This window comes from Scardinius erythrophthalmus, assembly GCF_964197995.2.
Source record: "Scardinius erythrophthalmus genome assembly, chromosome: 11".
Classification (NCBI taxonomy): domain Eukaryota; kingdom Metazoa; phylum Chordata; class Actinopteri; order Cypriniformes; family Leuciscidae; genus Scardinius; species Scardinius erythrophthalmus.
Window position 1 is genome coordinate 12403250 of NC_138231.1, and position 16507 is coordinate 12419756.

At 35.9% G+C, this 16507-nt stretch overlaps 2 protein-coding genes across 2 annotated transcripts; both read right to left on the bottom strand.

The window, feature by feature from the left end:
• Positions 1 to 109: 109 nt before the first annotated feature.
• mep1a.2 (meprin A, alpha (PABA peptide hydrolase), tandem duplicate 2) lies at positions 110 to 9026 on the bottom strand (the record flags this gene model as incomplete). The annotated part of the gene is given in 15 exon segments (XM_081378954.1): positions 110 to 260; positions 375 to 561; positions 671 to 838; positions 923 to 1369; positions 2013 to 2228; positions 2745 to 2891; positions 3010 to 3231; positions 7831 to 7836; positions 7839 to 8005; positions 8088 to 8205; positions 8288 to 8363; positions 8477 to 8517; positions 8679 to 8732; positions 8827 to 8851; positions 8976 to 9026. Coding segments are annotated over 15 exon segments (2076 nt in total).
• A 1236-nt stretch (positions 9027 to 10262) lies between these two features.
• On the bottom strand, positions 10263 to 15055 carry mep1a.1 (meprin A, alpha (PABA peptide hydrolase), tandem duplicate 1; the record flags this gene model as incomplete). Its single annotated transcript, XM_081378958.1, has 12 exons — positions 10263 to 10430; positions 10997 to 11059; positions 11145 to 11318; positions 11406 to 11876; positions 13065 to 13280; positions 13368 to 13514; positions 13603 to 13824; positions 13939 to 14114; positions 14385 to 14502; positions 14612 to 14687; positions 14809 to 14849; positions 14989 to 15055. The coding sequence occupies 11 exons, from the start codon at positions 15053 to 15055 to the stop codon at positions 11010 to 11012; spliced, it is 1758 nt and encodes a 585-aa protein (XP_081235084.1). The 3' UTR covers positions 10263 to 10430; positions 10997 to 11009.
• Positions 15056 to 16507: the final 1452 nt, after the last annotated feature.

Consider the following 16507-nt stretch of genomic DNA (forward strand, 5'->3'; position numbering starts at 1 on the left):
TATTATGAATAAAAGATCTTGGGCATACTATTGTAAGATGGTTCATCAATAAAATACTTTGCTTATCACAGAGTGGTTATTCAGATGTCAAATATATGATGAAATAGGTTTAGTTCTGCCTGTAGATCACCGCTATAATGGCAACAGTAAGAGCTACAGTTCCTGCAGCACCACCGATCAAAACTCCCAGAATTCCTCCATCAAAGTGCTGTTTCTCACAAGTGTCTCCTGTGTACGCAATGGCTTGTCCAGAGACACACCTGCAGAAGACATATAACTGTCTGTCACCATATAAGCCACGCAAACACAATCATTTTTTCAGTCTCAAACAACAAACTGTGGTTTTATAATTAAAAACGCTGAGGTTCACTAACCTGCATGTTGCTCTCCCCTGATGTATGACACAAGCTCCTCCATTACGGCAGGGGTTTGGCTGACACGGGTCGCTGATCGCTCGTTGCACCCGGACTTTCAGGCTCTCAGAGCTTTCTTCTGCAGGCTGGGGGTTGCTTGAGAGTTGGAGCTTGGTTGGAACTTCAGATTTTACAAGATGTGCCAAATCTGGTTGTTAAAGTAAAACACACTTTTAACAATTAACATAATTATCCCAATAGCTGTAAACACACTAATTATAGTGATGGGTGGAACAGCTCTGCATGATCAAAATTACCATCGAAATTAACAGTGATGATCAGGTCATCGTTCTTGAGGAAGTCCCGCCTACGGAGCTGATCGTGTGAGATGAAAGTGGCCCAACCAAACTCTGGACCTCTGAAACAAAAACAGTTTTCGTCCCATTCTCCAGACGTAGATGGTTTACTCCACCGCATGTCAGCATCTAAGTGAGTGATTAATGGGGGTCAATAGATAGATAGATAGATAGATAGATAGATAGATCCTGTCTATAGACAGACAGACGCACCAGTGGTGAAGCTTCTGCTGTTAGACATTTGAAGTCGTGTGTCTGGATTTTGATCCATAGCCGTAATAGTGACCTGCCGATTCGCTGCAGGCCATTCTAATACTGCATCATTCTCACCAGCGAAGAGGTGAAAAGTGATCCCAACAAACTCTTCAGCAGAGTTATTCCTGCCATTTGGATACACATTAATTCCATAAGCGTAACCCTCAGAGTTGTAAAAACGAACACTCTGAACTCTGTCACCCTGTGGGATAGTATTAAGGAGGCTGGTGAAGTTCTGAATCCTCCAGATAGCATTTGGGCATGATGTCTCAGTCAGAGTAATGTCATCTATAAAGATCCCTCCTGATGTTTTGTCGGAGCCAACAATACCCTGGAAGAAGTACCGGAACTTTTCCTCAACATTTAGAGTGACGTGTGCAATCTTCCATGACTCATCCCCATCCCCTAAAGAAATCAAAGATGTGCACAGTATTCAGTTCATCTAATACATAATCATAGTAGGCTATCAGAAGAGATAATTGTCAGTCAATTTGAGTCAACTGAGTTCAGTTGTTTGCACAAAGCAGCTTTATAGAAAAACATGATGTCAATGTTTATAATATCTTAATATCTTCATGCTCTACGGTTGCTTTTAGCAGTTTAGAGCTGGGCATTAATATAGTTATATTTTGCTCCTAAATAAAAAATTAATCAGACAGTTGAGATTTGCTATATATATACTGAACGAAATTATAAATGCAACACTTTTGTTTTTGCCCCCAATTTTCATGAGCTGAACTCAAAAAGATCTAAGACTTTTTCTATGTACACAAAAGGCCTATTTCTCTCAAATATTTGTTCACAAATCTGTCTAAATCTGTGTTAGTGAGCACTTCTCCTTTGCCGAGATAATCCATCCACCTCACAGGTGTGGCATATCAAGATGTTGATTAGACAGTATGTTTATTGCACAGGTGTGCCTTAGACTGGCCACAATAAAAGGCCACTCTAAAATGTGCAGCAAAAAAAATGGGGGCAAAAACAAAAGTGTTATATATATATATATATATATATATTGCATATACAGTAACATTTGGCCGTAACTGACCTGTGATTGTGTGAACTTTTTTGACTTTGTGAACAGTGCCAGTTCCATCATCCCTTTTGACCCAAATGATGAGCTGGTCACCAGAGTTTCCAGTCATCTTGTAGAAGAACTCAAGGCACTGCTGGTTTCTCTTGGGGTAAAGAATCCGTGACTCCAACAAAGCACTGTGTCCCATAGCCTTGTTAGCGGTGTCAAACTTCATAAAATAGCCTGCATCTTATAAAAATAAAACATATGCAAAATGGCATTCAATGGCTATATATAATATATTGAATATTGTTGTCAAATAAGGAAATTCTAACTAGGTTACGAATATAGAAGAGAATTTATTAAAATGACAAAATTACATTAAATTTGGGGCAGTCATGGCCTAATGGATAGAGAGTCAGACTGGTAACCCAAAGGTTGTGGGTTTGATTCTTCATACCGGCAGAAAATGAGTGAGGTTCCCTTGAGCAAGGCACCTAACCCCCAATTGCTCCCTGGGCACCGCATTAGGAGCTCCCTGCTCCTAATGTGTGTATACTAACTTGGAAGGGTTAAATTCAGAGTATGGATTACCATACTTGACCTTCACATCATCTCACTTTAAATGTTAAGAAAATTATTTCAAAAAGTTCGATTTCGCATCATGTAAGGTTTTTTTATATATATATACTGTATATATATTAAATTATTGTTGAGCCCTGACGATGCTTTATTCTATAAACAAAAGTGTTCAGCTGAAATTACCTCTGCAGTTTCCTGCAAGTGTGTGGTCCTTTACATCTGTAGAGCTCAAAGTCTGGACCCAATCAGCATCATCTTCATCATACTGAATCATTCCACAAATGTTGATCTGCTCAAAGGCACATTGATCCAGGAGAGTGTGGGTTGCAGCTGAAAGAAACCAAGTTGATATGGCAACACTGCAAGTATGGAATGTTTTTTTCAAGCACAAAATATGTCAAGCATTGTTTGTAAGAACCTGAGGTAGTTGTTGAATATCAGAACTTACTGCATTCATACATGCGATTCAGTCTTTCCAGATCAAGAGCACTGAAATCTAAGCGCTGTCCTATTACGTTATTGAAGGCAGGGATGGTAGTGGTTATGGTGGGAATATCAGGGTTGTTGTTGAAAGACAGAGGCCTGTAGTGCATGATGGACTCATAATCATAGGGCGTGTTCAAATCGGTTATAAAATCATCCTCATACTTATTGAAATTGTGCTCCTTTCCTGCACAAATGTGGATGACAAAAGGAAAGAGGCATTACATTTGTCCCTTCCTTCCCCATTTTTGCAATGCAAAACACAAATTTGCACGAAACTAAAAGAGAGATTCATGATGCACTTTTATAATAAAAATAAATGCAAATAACCTGGAATGATTTGATCCCACCCAGGGCCGGTTCTAGACATTTGGAGGCCCTAGGCAAAATTCATGTTGGAGGCCCCCCACCCCCAATAAAAAACACTTGAAACAAATATGATTCCTAACTTTTTTATTTATACAACATTTCATTTTAAATTTAGTATATTTTTACTTACACAGTACATAAGTTTGGACAAATTACTATTTTTAATGTTTTTGAAAGAAGTCTCTTATGCTCATCAAGCCTGGATTTTATTTTATCAAAAATACAGAAAAATAATATAGTGAAATATTATTACAATTTAAAATAATGGTTTTCTATTTTACTATACTTTAAAATATATTTCTGTGATGCAAAGCTGAATTTAGTGTCACGTGATCCTCCAGAAAACTTTATAATATTCTGATTTATTATCAAATGTTAGAAATGGTGCTTAATATTTATTTTATAACATGTGATACTTTTTTTCAGGATTTTTTGATTATTAAAAAGTTGTTTTAAAAAAGTCTTCACTATCACTTTTATATATTTAACACATCCTCGCTGAATATTCCTGTTTTTTTTTCTGTATTTTTGATCAAATAAATGCAGGCTTCCCAGCAAACATTTGGACGTTTAATGACCGTTGAAAAGACGTCCGTCCGAGACGTCCCGTCATGGTTGAGAAATAGTTCCAAAATGGAAGTTGAACCGACGTCTTTTCTGGCCGTGAATTCCACGTCTCTTCTGCGCGTCCCTGGACGTCTAAATGCGTCGTCATATGTGTTTAAATGTGTTGCTGCATAATTTAAGTGTATATATAAGCCTGCATATAAAATAATCACACACCTATTGTGTAACATCGTGAAAGACAATCAAGTCTTGAGGTTTAGCCTACACATCTTGACAAAGGTTCTAAAAAGGTCCAAAATTGGTCCAGTCAGACCTGAACGTCAATAAAACGTTTTAATCACGTGTACATCAAAAATAATAACACATTATTTGTGGACATAAGCAAAAAAGAAGCATGTTCTGATTAAGCACAACATTTTATTGATATTGAACAGCCAAAATTTCTCTTTATTTTTTTCAATGTTTAACATTTCGTGAGCTTAGAATTTTAAGGTTCTATCTCCACTTTTGGTTGAAATTGAGTTTTTGACAATCTGATCCATTAGGTGTTTATTAATGCCTGTGTGGTGTTATTTTTGTAAAAAAAAAAAAAAATTGTTAGTAGTTATTAATAAAATAAAAGGTTCCATCTCACAAAACATAAACCGAGTTTAAAAACTTTGATGCTCAATAAACTACAATAAACGGAGATAGAACCTTATAATTCTAAGCTCTCGATTTGTTAACCAAACTAAAATACCAATTGCAAAATACTGAATTATTATATAAAGATAGTTCACCCAAAAATGAAAATTATGTAATTTACTCACCAAATTCCAAACCTGTATGAGTTTCTTTCTTCTGCTGAACACAAAAGAAGATATTTTGAAGAATGTTTGTAACCAAGCAAATAGAGCATCCACTGACTACCATTGTTGGAGAAAAAATGATTATTAATGGGAAGCGACATCTGCTTGGTTACAAACATTCTTTTAAACATCTTTGTGTTTAGCATAGAAAGGTATACAGGTTTGAAACATGAGGTTGAGTAAATGATGACAATTTTCATTTTTGGGTGAACTATCCCTTAAACACATTGTTTGGCTCATTTTTTGTATCCACCACCCCCAGCTCTTCCTGGAGCGTGTTTCAGGTGTTCTGCCATTGCTGCATCAATTTCAGTGTCTGTAGCATGTGGGCTCCACCTCTTCACAGCATCTAAGGGAAGAAAATATATTTCTTTTTTAAAATAAATGAAAATTAAAAATTTGAGGTAAATGACATGCACTTATTTTCAAAATATTTGTATGGTCTTCAGCTAAATTCAAAACAGCATTTGTCCCCTGCCTCTTCAATACCACTGTGGTGCCCTTGAGAAAGACCCTTAACTAGGTGTGTAACAGTGAGAAAGTGAACAGGACATTTCTGGTAAAGACAGGTGGGCTGTGATGTCCCCTGAATAGACATGTTTAGCAATTCTAAAATTACAAAATTTTTAAAGCAGTTACTGAAAACATACATCCAGCTAAACATTTCATTCTACTTCAGATAATTTACTTTCTGAAAGAAACTCTCAAAAGGCTACATTAATAATTTACAGTAATAACTTTGACTGTATCATTAAACATACTTTATACTATGGTATACCGTTGTATAAGTTCAAAGCAACTTTTAGCCTACTAGCTAATTTTAGCCAAACTCAGTTAGCCAATTTCAGTTGACAATGTGGGGCATCATTTCTTTCGGTTCATTCATGTCAAACAAGTAAAACTCTAGCACGTGAATCTAATAATACAAAATGTACGTACCCAACAGTAGATTTTTAATAATATGGGCCTCAATTCCTCCTCTCTTCGTGGTTGTTCAAACTTCAGTGTTCCGGAGTGAGTCTATGGGGAAAACGCGTTAACATCTCGTGAGATAATCTAACCTATCGCGGGATTTGGTAATGTCGGGAGATCTTTTGTTACATCTTGGCAGCACAGTTTTGGCAATTACATCCAACTCAGACATAAATGGTGACCAGATATATTTCTGTTTTACATGCATACATTCCATAAAAAAAAAAAAACACACAACGTATCAGGTAGGCTACAGGTTGAAATAATGACTAAAATGCAGAGGCTTTGCATTCACTTAACCACACTGGGAACTGTGTGATTATAATTTATTTAAACAAGATAAAGTAAATATATTTACTTTGTATTCAATTCGTGTATTTCATAAAGATATTCCTGGGGTTTTTTTTTCTGTCTTGCTTGACTAGATGTGTAAAGGACGTCAGTGGACGTGTATTCACAGCCTTGACGTGTAAAGGACGTCAGTGGACGTCTTCACAACCTCTTAAAAACTACTTGGGCAATTAAATGAATTTTTGCAGTATTAACCATGCAAGGATTAAGCACAGCTTTTGCATATTTCACAAGGATTCCATGAGGGTCATGATGGACTATAAATGCACGTGTAAAAGACGTCGCCAGGTGACGTCCTCTCACCCGATACTATAGACGTGTAAAGGACGTCAGTGGACGTATTCACACAACTTATTAAAACTTTAATTTAATAAAAAATTTAATTAATTATTGCAGTATTAACCACGCAAGGATTAAGCACAGCTTTATCACAATTGATTTCATAGAGGGTCATGATGGACTATAAATGCACGTGTAAAAGACGTCGCCATGGTGACGTCCTCTCTCACCCGAAACACAACATGGTATATATTGAACTACACGTAGCTAAAAGTCAAAATAACAATTATACATGCAACCTCAGATAACTGTAGACATGCACACATGTATCTGAATGCATTTTTAGGAAATGTTCTGTGTTACATATTTTTACCGATTTATGCCGTCCTACCGCGACTATTTTTGGCCAGGGACACGACGTTGCCGTCGGACCAATGTTTGCTGGGTTGTAGAGCATAATAAGAAACTTCTTTCAAAAACAATAAAAATAGTAATGGGTCCAGACTTTTTACTGGTAGCCTACTACATCAAACTTTATCTAAGGTAATCTCTTTTTTGTTTAATGAAGATGTTATTGTTCTTGTTGTTATTTTGCTGGTGTATTCAGTTTATTCACAGTTCCAGAATACCACTTCAGTAGATGAACATAAACGTGCTTTTATAATTGTTTTCATAGCTGCGTTATGGGCAGATATTGCATTGCTACCTTAAATATGCTATACACAAATCAAGTGGAAGAGAAAGATACGATCGCTACTGAGCAGGGAAAAAAATCTAAACTAATATTCGTATAGGCTATGATGTCAGGGTATTATCTAATCATCAGCAGAATATAGAAGATAGACCCATAGATATGAGATCCTTTATTTGAAACATTTAAAAATGTTGCAGTGTGTTGGTTTTTTAACTTTGAATACAAACGTCTTATCTTTTACTTTTGTAGCTTTTTTACTAGTCAGCTCCCAACGCGATGTTATTCATTGTACGCGCAAATTCAAAGCGTCGCGTCTGGGCACGTTAATGACGCTCGCGCTCTTTTAAACTCGTAGACTAACAAAGCGGTGAATGATTTTTCCAGAAATGACGCTGATCTACAGTAGCCCACACGTTTATATTTAAAATACATTGCAATCACTCCAAAATCGATGACCTGCATTACGAGCTGTGCTTCTTTGCGTGCCTATGTAGACTTTTGTACAGTCATGGGCTGGCGTTAATGTGACGTAATGTAACAGTCTATGGTTAAGATAAACATCGTCACTATTTTTAGTTAATTAATAAATTTTGAAATAAATTGTAGATAGGACATTTGTACATTTATTTATTTTTTTTTATTATTATTATTTTTTTTTTTTTGTCCCTCTGTCTGGGCCCCATCCCGCCAATCGGGCCCTAGGCACGTGCCTAGTTTGCCTTTGCGTTAATCCGGCTCTGTCATCTCTGTCAGAGCGAGACTGTTCGTGGTAGAAACCCAATGCATGGAGAATTTCATGCTCTACAATGGCCTTGGTGTCACATCTGTCCCCTATGGAGACGTTCTGCCCTGTCTTTAAATCTCCCACAAATGACCAACATCTGTAACAATGACAAAAACAAAACTGCATAAGCAGGCTTACGATGCTTTTGGGAAAAGCAGACCAGGTTGATTTTTACATACCCATCCAGCTTTGTGAAAGAAATATAGGTGCTCTCTCCTTCATAGGGCTTAAAGTCCACGCAAGACTTAAGACGATACATTTCAAATGCTTGAAGGATCACTCCTTTTGCATTAAGATCTAAACAAGTGAAGCTATATGAATATTCTCATCCTGGAATCAGTTTGTTGATTTTGCATTTTAAAATAATAAATAACCTCACCCAAACTATCTGTGAGTATGTATGGAATGGGGAACTCCCATCTTGCTTTTTCATCCAATATTGCATTTCTTCGTGGCTAAGATAAGAGTTCATTTTAGGAATTAAAATATTGAATAGAAAATATGAAAAAAATAAAAACAGAAGGCAGTAGAGATTTGGACAAAGGACATTTGGTTTGGTTTGACTTACATCTCCAGCAATATCTCCTTCAAACAAATCTCTCTGGGAATCTGAAATGTTTCAATTAAATGGATAAATTCAGATCCTTTAAGAAAAAAAACATTCTCTTGACAAACTGACAAATATATGTATAATAAGATTGTATTGCATGTAAAACACTTATACTTGTATGGCAAACTGTTTGCTTTTCTACAAATTAATTTTTACTGACCTAAATTGATTTCAAGAATGTCCTCCCGTAATTCACCTGCATCTGCATCCTTGCCTAATATTTAATAAAGCATACAAACGTGTAAGAAGCTCTATGAAGATAAAAATTCAAATTGAACATGATCTTTAAAATGTTTAAAATACTGTACCATATTGTGTTGGAATAGCATGCACCTGCAAGATAGATTGATTATAGATTAGATTAATACATTTTCATTGGATGTGTTTGCTTTACAATAACTAAAAATGTCAAGAGGTTTTTACATTTAAAAATGAATAATAATAAAGTTTAAAATACCTTGAACATGAGAAGTACTATGAAGAGAATGATTCTCCACACAGAGTCCATGTTAACTCCAGGAGACGACAACAGGGTTTAGCGCACTTACAAATATACCAATAAAGTCAGAGTTGGAGTAGAACTTTGATCTGAGAAGCACAGACAATTACCAGGTGAAGTAACACACGTGGATGGACCAGTTAGTTAGTGGCCTGTCATGTGTACTGTGGAGTGTCTGTTTACTGCATGCATCAGCTCTTCTATATCTATCTTTATCTCTTTCTTCTTTATCTTTTTTATCTTTTTTTATCTTTATCCTTCTTTATGATAACAGTATCAGGAATTAAATCTGTCAAAATAGATATATTTACATTGTGTCGCTCATAACATCTGATGAGCAAAGAAAAATGTGATTCAGACTTATTTCGATTATTTTTTAGCAGCAATGTTGTAATTAATGGGCTAAACTAAAAACTGAAATCTTAAAAACACGGATTGATTATGCTTGAAATGTAGTAGAAAATCATACAACTAAGTAACTAAAGCCATAACAACATGTTCCTGAATTTAAATTAATATTTGGTAACCCATTTTTTTGCATAAAAAAGTCAGCAAGGAACAGAAGTTGTGATAGGCTTTTCTTCTCTATTGCGATGTATATCTGAGTGAATTGGAACATTGTGGTTTGCTATTGTTGTTGTTTGATCATGTGAGTGATAGGTTGTCCTGGCTCCATTAAACACATCATCAGAGAAGAGAAGAGAAGAGAAGAGAAGAGAAGAGAAGAGAAGAGAAGAGAAGAGAAGAGAAGAGAAGAGAAGAGAAGAGAAGAGAAGAGAAGAGAAGAGAAGAGAAGAGAAGTCATTGCAAGTGGGAGGGGAAGTTTTTATTAAAGATTACGAGGGCACTTGAATTTAAAAATAATAATAGTGTGCACGGATGAATCATTTATAATAAATACTGTAACATTCCATTAAAAAAGAAGAATTGACTATTTTGATTTCATTGGTGACTTTAAAGTACAAAAGCTTATTTGTAAAAGGACTTTTTGATATCTGATCTGCAAACGCAAAACAAAAGATAAGACGAATAGAGTTAAAGGTTTACTGCAGGCCAAGATATGGAGATGAGTATAACCTCGGCACTGCAACATAGTCATATCAGATTTCAGATAAGATAAAGATATTACATTTTAACAGTAAAGTGCACACAGAAAACTAACAAGGTTTCAACTGCATGCAGGTGTATCACTTCAGATGCCAGTGCAATGTGTAAAATATTCACAATTATTGACTCCATTAATATGACGTTTGGTAAAAGAGTTTCATTTCAAACTTTATTGGGAATGTTTAAAAAGTTAGAGTACAGAGTGAGTATATCAAACACATTTTTTGTAGTAATCAAATTCCGTTTTAAGATGTGTTAGATGACATTCTCCACAATGCACACAGCTTTCCCTCTTCAGACAGGCACCTGTTTCAAAGAGATAAAAAAGTAAATTATCTCATACAATTTCACAAACATATCATACTGTATGTCATTTATCAAACAACTGATTATTTATTAATTAGTTATTGGTAGATCAAAAGCAGAGGTAGTTAAACCAATAACACTTGAGTGGTAACACTTTATTTCGATAGTCCACATTATTTTACTGAATAATACATTGCAACTACATGTCAACTAGTTATTAGAGTATTAACAGATTGTCTGCTTAATATCGGCTGAATACACTTTATTTTGATGCTCTCCCAACAGACATTCTACTGACTATAAGTTACTTTGCAAGTACATTTCAACCTTTTCTACTAACCATGACCTAAAAGTCTACTTTACTCTAATTCATTTTTGTTGTTGTTGGTGTTGACGTATAGTTGCAAATTAATGAGAGTTAGTTGACATGTAGTTGCAAAGTTATTTATAGTTAGTAGAAGTTATAAAGAGGGCTATCGAAATAAAGTGTAAACTAAAGCTTATTGCAAGTCCTTTTGTTCTGAAAGAATAGAACTGCTGTATTTATGGTAACTGAGCTCACTTACACACTTATCAGCCTCAAACCTTTGGTGCAACCGGAACTTCACTATTTATCAGGCTTGTTAAGTCTGTAAAGAGACACACAAAACCAAACTATTAGACAGTAACACAATTAATTTCTAAGACAGAATGTGTTACTCAGTGTAAATGTACCCTCAAAGTCAACAAAGATGATGAGGTCATCATTTTTCAGGTAATTCCGTCTGCGCAAGTCGTAGTGTTTTATGAAAGTCCTCCATCCCACTGACTCTCCTCGATAACACTGGCAGTTTGGGTCAAAGGTCCCAAACTTTCTTGGATTGTCCCATATCAGTTGGTTTCCATTGACTAAAGAACAGCAAAACAAAAAGAACATGTTATATCACATATATATTCACATATATATATATCACAAAAGAAGCCATCACCACATACCTGTGGCCAGGTCAGTGGTGAGGCTACGAGCAGAGGACATCCTCAGCTTAATGTCTGGATCCTGGTCCATCACCACTATGGTGGCCTGGCGGTTCACAGCAGGCCACTGCATCACAATGTCATTGTCACCACTGGCCAGATGGAAGTACAAACCAGTGTAGTTGCCTGTGTAATCGGAGTAGCTAGAGATTGGGCGTACTTGAATCCCATAACCGTAACCCTCAGGACTGTAGAAACGAGGGCTGTTCAGCACGGTGTTGTAGTCGGCTGTTTTCAGGATGCTCGAGAAGTTCTGGATGCGCCAGACAGCGGCTGGGCAGTGCGTCTCAGTCAGGCTGATGTCATCGATGAATATGCCTCCTCCAGAGCTGGCACTGGCAGGGTCTCCTCTCACTGCCTGGAATGCATAGCGGAATTTTGCTCCTATCTGCAATGGCACATGAGCAATCTTCCATGTTTCGTCTTCGTCAGCTGGGTAAGACAAGCCTTTTGTTAACGCCACATTCATTTTATGATAAAGGATTACATAAGGGATCATTTAAGGGATAATGATTACGTACATTATTCTGATTATTATACAGTCACTCACTAAATTAATACATGAATATGTGGACATGAAATGTTGATTTAAAATTATTTTACAATCATGTATAATATCTTAAAGGACAAGTTCGGTATTTTACACTTAAAGCCCTGTTTACAGATCGTTTCTGATTAAATAGAACGGTTAAGATTAAGATTTGGAAACATGCTGCTGTCCCGAGAATTTTAGGTTTATTTCGCTTTCCCCAAAACCTCTAGAATGGGTGTATAGGTGCACTGGAACAATCCTTCATAAAACGCATTAAACTTTCGTTTACAAAGACCTGAAACTCACCGAGTGGTCAGGGGTGTTCACTGATATGCTCACACAAAAATCGCTGCAAAAGATGCTTTCCAACAGGTTTTATCATAGTTTTTGTCCAACTCCATTGACTTGTATTGAATGTGCTGTGTGAGGTACGGTATTACCAGAGTATTACTCCGCCGCTTCTTCTTCTGCTTCTTCTGTGTACTCAATGAAATGCCAGTGGTTTGCTTGCAATTGGCAAAGGTGCATTATCGCCACCAACTGGGCTGGAGTGTCTATTATTCAAGCTCTCAATGGAAGAATCTACGGGTGTGAGACGTTTGGAAAAATAGGTCCACAGTTTTACAACGAATGGTAAAACACCTGTTGGAGGAAAGCATCTTTTGCAGCGATTTTTGTGTGAGCATATCAGTGAACACCCCTAACCACTCGGTGAGTTTCAGGTCTTTGTAAACGAAAGTTTAATGCGTTTTATGAAGTATTGTTCCAGTGCACCTATACACCCATTCTAGAGGTTTTGGGGAAAGCGAAAGAAACCTAAAATTCTCGGGACAGCAGCATGTGTCCAAATTTTAATCTTAACCGTTCTATTTCATCAGAAACGATCTTTAAACAGGGCTTTAAGTGTAAAATACCGAACTTACCCTTTAAAGCTTTCCTGCAATTTACACCTACAAGTCTTTCAGTGAACAGTTCTTAAAAGAACCATTTTTTCTAAGTGCTCTTTTGTGGAATGGAATGTTTCCAGTGGTTCTTACTTTATTTTTAAGAGTCTAAGCTACTAGTAGTTCAAAAAGGAAAACAATTACCCCAGATTGTATGCAGTTTCTTTAATTTTCGCACGGTTCCTGTTCCATCATCCATCTTGGCCCAAATCACTAGCCTGTCCTTTACACTCCCTGTCATTTTGTAGAAAAACTGCAGGCACTGCAGCTTCCTCTTAGGATATAGGATGCGGGACTCAAGGAGAGCGGATTGTTCTTCATTTCCAGTCGAGGTGTCAAAGTGCATAGTATATCCTAAATCTAAAAATAAATATAAAACGTTATTTAAATTGGCCAAACGGCAGCCAAAATGGAAAATGTATATTTCAGAAAATGGAGATTTGTAACCTCTGCATAGTCCACTGAGAGTATGATCCTCGGAGCCAGGAGAACTCTTAAGATGGACCCAATCAGCATCGTCAGTCAAACTCTGTACCATCCCACAAATGTTTATGTTTTCAAAAGCGCACTGGTCCAGGAGGGTAAGAGAAGAGGCTGAAAAAAAAATTATATATACAGTATATATATTTAGATAGATATGGATATATGCATAAATGCTTCTATATTATTTATAATAACCTACAGCAGTTGTACATTCGATTCAGTCTGACAACATCCATCTCACTAAAGTCCAGGTATTGCCCTATGATGTTGAAGAACTCTGGGATGTTGGTTGTGATGGTAGGAATACTGGGGTCTTTGTTGAAAGCAAATGGACGATAATGCATGACAGACTCGTAGTCATATGGTGTATTTAGATCTGTGACAAAACTGTCATCATATTTGTTGAAATTATGCTCCATGCCTAGAAACAAAAACATTATGTTATTATAAATAAAAGCCACATGCAAAATTGTAAGAGTAAATAATGAATATTGAACTACACAGGAACTACTACATGCAAAACAAATGAACTAACCTTCAGTGACCTGATCTAGCCAGATCTTCACATAGTCATCTCGATCCTGGCGAGACTGCGTATGGTAAAAGCCCAGGGCATGCAGAAGTTCATGCTCAATCACAGCCTTATGGTCACAGCCCGACCCCAGAGAAAGCACCTGCCCGTTCTGTAGATCTCCAACATAGGACCAGCACCTACCGCAATTACAAGTCCTGTTAGTGTAATTTCCTTTGTTTTATAATATACGATAAGCGTTGTCTCATGGTGGAATCCCATTTGCTAAACACCATCATTAGAATGCTACAATGGTTTGATAATTTGTTTATTTAGCAGAGCTTATTATTATCATATACACACTTCTTATCAGGCCCAGATTAACTGAATTTGTGGTAAAATTCTGTGTGGATGTGCTCAACATAAATATGCTGATGTTATAACAGAAAAATGTTTGGCTGCACACATACCCATCTCTTTTCTCAAATTTGATAAACGTCTTCTCTCCCTCATAGGGTTTGAAATCAACACATGACTTTAGACGGTACATTTCAAATGCCTGATGGACCGCACCTTTTGCATTAAGGTCTGTGTAAAATGGGGAGAATTTATCCATGAAGAAAATCAGTATTATAAAAACACAAATAAGTCATTTTTTGTTTTTGAACGATTTGGAAAACAAGTAAATATCACTTACCCAGGCTGTCAGATAGAATGTATGGAATAGGGAACTTCCATCTGTATGTTGTGTTAATAAGACCAACTCGACCAGGCTGTGAAGGGATGTGGGTTTTAATAGACAGTTTTTTAAATCAACAATACATAGTGATAGATATTATTAAGAAGATTTCAGCAGTGCAACAAAACTGAATTATGACATGGTTGCGCTCTTACAGGTAGGGCTATGTCTCCCTCAATCAGTCGGGTTTTTGCTCCTGACAAACAAGTTAAAAAAATTGTTTAGTAATATTTTGCAAAGGAATCAAACTCAAAGTATTTCTTTGAATATACAGTAGCATTAAAAGGAACTTTGTTGCCTCAGTGTTTTGTAATAGAATGCATAAAACAATTTACCAAGGTTGATGAAAGGGTTGAAATTTGGTTCATCTTCAACCTCTGTAATAAATATAGTGTTATACATTTATTTAGATGAATGAAATAAAAAAAAAATTAGAACTTACAGTAATTAATTAAAATCATTAATCTTACCATGAATACGAGTCGAAACTGGAATCTGAAAGTCATGGCAGGAATATGGTTAATCCCAATGCATTTAGAGATAGCAATCACTGTAGATGTCCAGATAAGTGCATATGCAATAGGGACCAAAGCCTGTTAAAGTATAATATTATAAAGTGTAAATTATAAATACAGAAAATCACTCACAGCATGAAGTGCTACAGCCAGCACTGTAAAGATGAGCAGCCCCTGTAAAAGCATTCTTACTGACAGTATGTGAGGTAGGAGATATTGCCATCGCTTAAATTATATAAAGAGAACTTTAGCCTTTGACCATGTTTATTGGAACAATGGATTTGAAGTCTCATTACTGACAGTAGATTTGTGATAACCCAAAGGACACGTGTCTCCCATAAAGCCCAACATGTTTAATAACTGCACAAAACAATCCTTATCCTAGTAAATGTTTTAATTAATATGCACTGAATGAAAACAAAAAACAACTGGGCTATTTATAAAGTGCAGAATATGACTCAAGGTGGAAATCAATGCTAAACCTGTGTTAAACGTTGGCAAGACAACACAGTTAAAAGCAAAATAGGAGTATTTAAATTAATTTAAGAAAAATGTGATGTACAGACTAATTAGTTTCATACATGGAGTATGAAGAACTTGGATTCAAAGTCTGCGTGTCCACTACAGCGGCACGCTATAACGCTTTGGGGTGTCTGTTGCGAGTGTTTAATCGTTTTTTTTTTTTTGTTGTTGTTTTTTAACACACACAGTATAATCATCAGAGATGCACGCGATTACATTCGGAAATAGACAAGATTTTTTTTTTTCAAATGCCCCAAGCAAAGATATCCTGCCAATTTTACAAACTTTTATAAACCCATGCAGCCAGTATATAGCCTAATCACCATGAACACACCACAACTGAAATATTTAACATATGTATAACAACTATTTTGTAAACAAAATTATTTACGTAATAAATCCAGCGTAAACTCCAGCACAATTTGCATATTTTAAGCTCTCAAGATCACATCACATCACACGTCACATCCCGAACACCACAGCAATTGGCTGCCGACTGCGTTTTTCGCTTGTTATTTGCATAAAGTTTGCATAAACTATGGAATTCCAAAGCTGCCAATATTAAAAATAAATAAATACATAAATAAATATACAAATAAATGTAAAAAAGAATAAATAAATAAATAAATATATAAATAAATATACATAGAAAAGCAAAAAAACGAAAATAAATAATTATTTATACATTTATTTCCTTATTTATGTATATATTTATTTTTTTCCATATTTATTCATTTATTCTTTTATTTATTTATACATGTATTCATTTATACATGTATTTATTTATACATTTATTTATTTTTTACATTTATTTATT